The 8288-nt window shown below is 45.7% G+C and overlaps 1 protein-coding gene across 1 annotated transcript in view; it reads right to left on the reverse strand.

The window, feature by feature from the left end:
* The window catches only part of LOC124788619 (sialin-like), a 79125-nt gene extending 71079 nt beyond the window's left edge, over positions 1 to 8046 (reverse strand). The window contains exon 1 of the mRNA XM_047255888.1: positions 7854 to 8046. Within this exon, the coding sequence (XP_047111844.1) occupies positions 7854 to 8046 (193 nt within the window). The remainder of the gene's footprint in view (positions 1 to 7853) is intronic.
* Positions 8047 to 8288: the final 242 nt, after the last annotated feature.

Below are 8288 nucleotides of genomic sequence, written 5' to 3' on the forward strand. Positions count from 1 at the left end.
TCTGAACGCGGAGTGATAGTTGGAGCCAGACGCATGGGACATTACATTTCGGAAATCGTTAGGGAATTTAGTACTCCGAGATCCACAGTGTCAATACTGTGCCGAGAATACCAAATGTCAGGCGATACCTCTCACCACGGACAACGCAGTGGCTGATGTCCTTCACTTAACGACCGAGAGCGGCGGCGCTTGCGTAGAGATGTCAGTGCTAACACACAAGTAACACTGCTTGAAATAACCGCAGAAATGAATGTGGGACGTACGATGATCGCATCCTTTAGGACAGTGCAGCGAAATTTGGCGTTAATGGACTATGGCAGTAGACGACCGATGCGAGTGCCTTCTCTAACTGGACGACATGACCTACAGCGCCTTTCCTGGACTCGTGACTATATCGATTCGACCGTAGACCACCGGAAAATCGTGGCTTGGTCAGATGAGTCCAGATTTCAGTTGGTAAGAGGTGATGACAGGGTTCAAGCGTGGCGCAGACCGCACGAAGCCATGGACCCAAATTATCAACAAGGCACTGTGCAAGGTGGTGGTAGCTCCATGATGGTGTGGGCTGTGTTTACAAGGGATGCACTGACTCCTGTTATGTTCGGCTACGTGGAGACCATTTGCAACCAATCATGGACTTCATGTTCCCAAATAATGATTTTTATGGATGACGATGGCCATGTCTCCAGCACACTATTGTTCGCGATTGATTTGAAGAACATTCTGGATAGTTCGAGCGAATGATTTGGCCACCCAGATCGCCTTACATCAATCCCAACAGTTCGAGCGAATGATTTGGCCACCCAGATCGCCCTACAGCAATCCCTTCGAACATTTATGGGACATAATCGGGAGGTCAGTTCGTGCACAAAATCTGCACCCGCAAGACTTTCGCAATTACGGACGGCTATAGAGGAAGCATAGCTCACTATTTCTGCACGAGACTTCCAGTGACTTGTTGAGTCCATGCGACGTCGAGCTGGTGCACTACTCCGGGGAAAAATAGGTCCGATACGATATTAAGAGGTATACTTTTATCACCTCAATGTATAACGCTTATGAACAGCTTCAGACGTTGGTCCCTGTAAAAGACATGGAGATGCCGTGTGCTCGTGTGAGATTGCATTATCATCAAATGAAACATTTTAAAAGGGGCCTCATTGTGGGTCTCCGCTTCTTGATCGAATAGTTCAATATCCAGTTTCGGGGGGCATTCGGGGGTGATAGTGGCCCGACGTTATACTGCTTGCAAATGTTAGGGAAGGCATACCTGTAACCAAGGTTCCAAGCAACCACGTCGGACCCACAAGGGACGATCGCCGTACTCTGCACCAGGTGCATCACACTCATTCACATCCACACCTGTCGTCCGACAACAATTAATGGACTCCCTGCAACATTCTGCGTCATCCCGGACCACTGACTGAAGATAGCAGCAGCGGGACTAGGCAATTTTTATGCCATGTGAGTCTGCCATTAGCGCCATAATACAAATGGCTGTGGTTGGAGTGATGCCGTCACTGATAAGCGAGGACTGTTCACGCATGACGTCGCATTGTGTCCAGCGATAAAACATTGGTTTTCATTATCCCAGATGATCATCATCGGCGACTATGCAGCGTCTTGGAGAGACGCCTCATTCTTCCAGTGTTTTGGAGATGTTCCGCAGTGTTACTCCTGGAATCATGGTGTTGGGAGCCGGTGGGTATGACTTGAGGTCACGACCGGCAGTAACTGAGAGAACTATAAGGGCACAACGGTACATTACGGACATTCTGTCCTCTTATGCGATAGTACCATGGTGCCATTTCCCAACAGGATAGTGGTCATCTACACATGGAACGTTTCTCTATGAACTGAGTTGTGCTGAGATACTTCTTTCACCAGCAGGATCCCAGATCTTTTTGCGAAGAAAAACGTAAATGTCTACGTCAGACGTCAACTGTGTCCCAAGCCACCATCTGGAATGTGAAGGACTAGTTACAACAGTTGTAGGCTAGCTTGGTTCTGGCAAGTAAACAACGGCTTTACGACGCTCTTTGCAACCGAATTAGTGCATGCGTCCAGGCCAGAAAGCTGGTCGTAGGTTGTGTTCCAAAAATGAACAACATAGAGACAGAAGTGATGACACTTTCTGCAGGACCTGACCATCATTTTGCAGGACAATGCTCAGGCACGTACAGTGCAAGCTGTTACTGATTTGTTTGACTGATTGGGCTGCTAAGTGCTATACTAACTACTGCGTTCCCCTGATTTAAGCCCTCGTGAGTTCAACTCGATTTCAAAACTGAAGGAAACACTTCACGGCATTCGCTTCAGAGCTGCTACAAATTCACCGGGCAATAGACCGCGCCGCTGGAACTGTCAACACAATTGGCACTGCTGAGAGTATCCTACGACTTCCACATCGCTGGGAACGGGTTAAACATAATGCTGGTGACCACTTTGAAGGTCAGTAAAACTTTGAAAACGTACCTATTTTGTACGAGATGTAAATAAATAGTTGCCACTATTAAAGTTCCAACCCTCGTTTATGGGGATGCGCTGATGCACTGATAACCTCAAGTGAACATCCTTTACGGGAAAACGCTGTGGCGCTCGTAATTTCAGAAAACGTTGCAATTCTCACAACTGTTGTAAAAATGTTCACATTCCGGTGAACGAATGTGTCTAGTTGACCAGGCAAGCGTTTTTGCGTTTTAAAATTTTGTATCAAATTCAATAGTCTCGCTTGAAACTGATCCTCCCAGAACTCCTTCGTTCAAGACTTAATGCTTCTTAAAATGGCATGCATAGATTATCGTCTAATTCCTTTTTCAGATATTCTAGATCTACACAGTAACTCTATACACAATAGTATTTGTCCCTACCTTCTTCCATTTTTCATGTAACACTAGACTAAATGTATCGGAGATTATTTGTAGCGAAAAGCAATACCTATCACAATTTGACGAAACCAGAAGCTTTCAAAAGAATATTATTGAGTCTGAATGATGAAAAGGCGACAGAGCTTTATCTGGTAGACTGAGCCTAATCAGTAGACGATGTTAATAAATATGCAACTAAGCAATGTGTCCTTTTTTCCCGTGCCTATGAACTCAGATTCTTCGTTTAAGAGCTGTACGTACTTGAGCTGTTCATACCTTTCCCTAAGCATTCGTTGTTACGTTGCTATCTTTGTGTATGTCTGTAAGTCTTGCCCCACGGCACACGCCTTTACTGCGTCGCAGTAATTCCTCTGTGTTGATTTCAACGTCCAACTTTCCACAAAAGCACTATACACAAAAAAAGACCTCAAATAGTAGTTCAGTGAGTTACCCGACAATTGCCTGTCGTCCAGCTTTCGCCGCATTGTTTGAAGTTCTCCACTGCCTCACATAAGCATATTACACAACACCGAGACACGGCAATGCTGCCTGACGGCGGCCGTCTCTGCAGTGGCAATGCACAGCGAAGTAATTACGATATCCAGGCGGCAGTTGCCCTGTGCCGGAACTTGCCGTAAGAGCACCCAAAACAAAGCTGGAGGCTACCTATAAAACACCGTCCGAGCATGCGTTGAAGGCCCGACGGTATCGATCGACCGCCGTGTCATCCTCAGCCCGTAGGCGTCACCGAATGCGGATACGGTGGAGCATGTAGGTTGGGTTGTTTGGGGGAAGAGACCAAACAGCGAGGTCATCGGTCTCATAGGATTAGGATGGGGAAGGAATTCGGCCGTGCCCTTTCAAAGGAATCATCCTGGCATTTGCCTGGATCGATTTAGGGAAATCAAGGAAAACCTAAATCAGAATGGCCGGACGCGGGATTGAACCGTCGTCCTCCCGAATGCGAGTCCACTGTGCTAACCACTGCGCCACCTCGCTCGGTGGTGGGGCATGTGGTCAGCATACCACTCGCCTGGCAGTTGTCGGTTTTCGTGGCTGGAGTCGCTACTTCTCAATCAAGTAGCTCCTCAATTGGCCTCACAAGGGCTGAGTGGACTCCGCTTACCAACATCTACATCTACATCCATACTCCGCAAGCCACCTGACGGTGTGTGGCGGAGGGTACCTTGAGTACCTCTATCGGTTCTCCCTTCTATTCCAGTCTCGTATTGTTCGTGGAAAGAAAGAAGGATTGTCGGTATGCCTCTGCGTGGGCTCTAATCTCTCTGATTTTATCCTCATGGTCTCTTCGTGAGATATACATAGGAGGGAGCAACATACTGCTTGACTCCTCGGTGAAGGTATGTTCTCGAAACTTCAACAAAAGCCCGTACAGAGCTACTGAGCGTCTCTCCTGCAGACTCTTCCACTGGAGTTTATCTATCATCTCCGTAACGCTTTCGCGATTACTAAATGATCCTGTAATGAAGCGCGCTGCTCTCCGTTGGATCTTCTCTATATCTTCTATCAACCCTATCTGGTACGGATCCCACACTGCTGAGCAGTATTCAAGCAGTGGGCGAACAAGCGTACTGTAACCTACTTCCTTTGTTTTCGGATTGCATTTCCTTAGGATTCTTCCAATGAATCTCAGTCTGGCACCTGCCTTACCGATGATCAACTTTATATGATCATTCCATTTTAAATCACTCCTAATGCGTACTCCCAGATAATTTATGGAATTAACTGCTTCCAGTTGCTGACCTGCTATATTGTAGCTAAATGATATGGGATCTTTCTTTCTATGTATTCGCAGCACATTACACTTGTCTAAACTGAGATTCAATTGCAATTCCCTGCACCATGCGTCATACCGCTGCAGATCCTTCTGCATTTCAACAATTTTCCATTGTTACAACCTCTCGATATACCACAGCAACATCCGCAAAATCCTCAGTGAACTTCCGACGTCATTCACAAGGTCATTTATGTATATTGTGAATAGCAACGGTCCTACCAACAGCACTCGGCAGATCCGGGTGGTGAACCATCCAGTGCAGCCAAGCGTAGGCTACCTACAAGCTGGCCACTTCCCAGGCGGCAGCAACCGTGGCATGTACCTCCCCATATGTGTCTTCATAACCATTTGTAGCTATAATGCGCTTAAAATAAGTTGCGAATTTTGACAGTGCATTACGGAGCGAGTGGAGGGAAGCGTATTTGCCAGCATGTGCTTAGCTTGTCAGCAGGTGGCCACAGTACAACAATGCCAGAGCTACTCGGCGCGGAACCTGGCAGGCTCGCTTGACCGAGTGAACAGCAAGCCGGCCGATCTGCGATCTTTCTCAAACGATTTAAAAAAAAAAAAAAACCCTAGTAATAAATTCTCATTCTCGCCCGTCTTATAGTTTAATTCGTCAGCTTCGTGATGATCCGCCTATCCGCCTATCACTTCGTTAATGATGCTAGTTATTGTGATATTTCGATAGCAGGTAAACTACTGCAAGAAATTCTTAGCTTGCAATGAAAAATAGATGTCCCTATGAATTTGTGTTTGGTGTGGGTTAGGTTACATGTTGCCTCGTATTAAATGTAGATAGTACATTGAATTATTCTTTAAACTTGGAACGACTTCCCTGTCTGTTTCCAATCCCGAGAAAATGGAATCTAAATAAAGCGCTTCTGTCACGAACTCGTGGGGTAATTTTTAAAAAAAAAAAAAAAAAAAAAAAAAAAAAAAAAAAAAAAAAAAAAAAAGAAGGAGAAGGAAAAGAGAGAATGAAGCGTTTATAAATCCCTCGTATCTCGTAATTGGTTTGAGATATCGAAACAACATTTTAGCAAATGATAGCGTGCAAAGACGAGAGTGTTTTGCCATATGATTTATACGCGGAACTTGCATATCTGCCGCTGTATTCAAGTGACTACAGATGTGAAAGGAGAACTGCTGTGGGTTTTTTAACAATGTAAGTGAAGAAGTTACACGTTTATTTTTATACTGAGAAAGGGTCATTTCATAAACTACTGACTTGACTTGCACTCAGTTATTAGTGCACACACTATTTCACGATTCTCTCACAATTTCAGCTGCATTAGAATGTTAGTGAGATGAATATTTCCAAACAAAAGAAGTAGATTTTAACATGGCAACAAGACAAGTTACGCACTCCTCAAAACTCGTCACAGTACTTCATGAATCAATGTCTCCTCGACTACCTTATTGGTATGGCTGACAACCCAAGAACAGACCTGTCGTGCAACATTTGCAGTGGCTTCTTTTGTCAGCATTTCAGTCTCGGTGAGCGTAAACTTCTTGTTGTATTTTGCCACATTACTTTTCACTTAGACCCGTATACTGTCAGTCGGATTTAAATGAACGTGATTCAAAGAAAGCCTGATTAAACTATGGCATTTACCGTTAGCCAGTTCGTCGACCTGGTAGCGTGAAGTTTCGGCTTGTACAACACTACAACTTTCACTAAATTCGCCACATACCTGCTAAATTTGATACCACGGAACATTTTTTTGTACCCAGAGCAAACTACCCACTTTCCACCAATGCATTTTTGGAGCTTTATGCGTCCACTATGATTGTTGAATTCCGAGGAATGTTTTGCAGCAGAACGTTATCTTCCGGGCCGGTGAACGTGTTCTTGGACGGCACCTTTATTGCAAATCCCGTATTCAGGTACTGCACTGTTATTGTTAATTCAAGGCCAACACAAAACATTTGTTCACAATATCGAGGACTACAGAACAGTTCAAAGCCAGAAAATACGACTTTAAACGAGAGCTGACGATGCGTCTGATGCGTGAAACCACGTGGTACTGTTTACTCATAGTGTGGCAACCTATGCACTTCACCAGCCGAACCGTTGGTGGCGTGGTAGGGAAAGCAGGCTCGCCATTGGTGTTACCTGGGCAATGGCGTCACGTCCCCCTCTATTCAGCCAAACGTCAAAAGCCGCAACTAATTTTAAACGCACTTTCTTTTTATAGAATGCAGTTCATAGCTGTTGTCGTGCCTCCTCCAGAATACGTGTTTCAAGTTCGGAGCCACATGGTATCATTCTTACTTCACGAAATATCGTTACAGAAAAAAGTGGTTCAAATGGCTCTGAGCACTATGGGACTTAACATCTGAGGTCATCAGTCCCCTAGAACTTAGAACTAATTAAACCTAACTAACCTAAGAACATCACACACATCCATGCCCGAGGCAGGATTCGAACCTGCGACCGTAGCAGTCGCGCGGTTCCGGACTACAGCGCCTAGTACCGCATGGCCACCGCGGCCGGCATCGTTACAGAAGCCCTACAGTTTTTTTTTTTTTTTCCACAAGATCCGCAAATGAAAAACTTCTCATATTAAGAAACAATAAAGAGACTCGAGGCCAGAAATGAAAACACAGCCACTATCGCCCGAAGATAGTTAACAAATTCTGCCTTTTCAGGGGTGTTAAGTCTGACGAAGGATTTAGCGGTGCATTTTCGTTATCAGTGTGATAAGATACCACATCCTGTTGGGACGCAAGATGTACTATTGTGTTGTCTTCCAGAAAAGTCACGCTGCTTACAGCCCAGATGTTCAGCAAAGTCTTCCTTCTATTCGCTCAACACGCTAGTCCTGGCTCTGTGACACCCGTTAAGGTCAGTGTACCACATTTCAGAGAGTGGCGTATCCGTGCTCGCCATTTAGAAGAAAGCAAGGTAACACACAGAGTGAAATACTGACACATGTTCCGGAGGTGGGGTAGTCACCGCCCGATCCACAGAGTGAAATACTGACACATGTTCCGGAGGTGGGGTAGTCACCGCCCGATCATCTGATTTAGACGTTCCGTGTTCCACTAAATAGCTAGAGTTGAATGCTGGGATGGTTTCTTCAACAAGGTCACGGCGGATTCTCTGTCTCTGACGATGACGCTATTAATCTAACGTGAAACGCTAAGCTTCCTCCCCGCTTAACGGCTGCATGAGAACTTACCGCTGCTGTCCTGAGGTGTTGTCGCCATGGCTGCTGTTCCTTTGTGCCCTTGCGCTGCTCCTCTGCAGGGAGCTGATGTGCGGGAGCCGACGGCGCCGTTGACTCGACTACACCGAGACCTCCTGCCGCTTGTTTTTATCTGCACACTCACCTGATCCTGCGGTGCAAGCAGGTAGGGTGGGGAGGTGCACATGCATTCTGACACCAACGTCACTTATCTCGAAAACCACACGTCATTCTGAGCGAGGGTAAAATCTGAAACCTGTTGTTTACTGTGTCGGTTTGTTCAGTTCAGAACCACGCAGGAAACGACATTAGTTTTGCTGCTAAAGAGACTGAATTCTTTATCCGTATGACGCTTTTTAAAATGTGTGGATAAAATTCCTGAGTCAAGGTGGCCCGTCAGTGAGCTGAAACTAGTTATCAATAAAGGAA

Source organism: Schistocerca piceifrons, chromosome 3, assembly GCF_021461385.2.
Source record: "Schistocerca piceifrons isolate TAMUIC-IGC-003096 chromosome 3, iqSchPice1.1, whole genome shotgun sequence".
NCBI classification, from domain to species: domain Eukaryota; kingdom Metazoa; phylum Arthropoda; class Insecta; order Orthoptera; family Acrididae; genus Schistocerca; species Schistocerca piceifrons.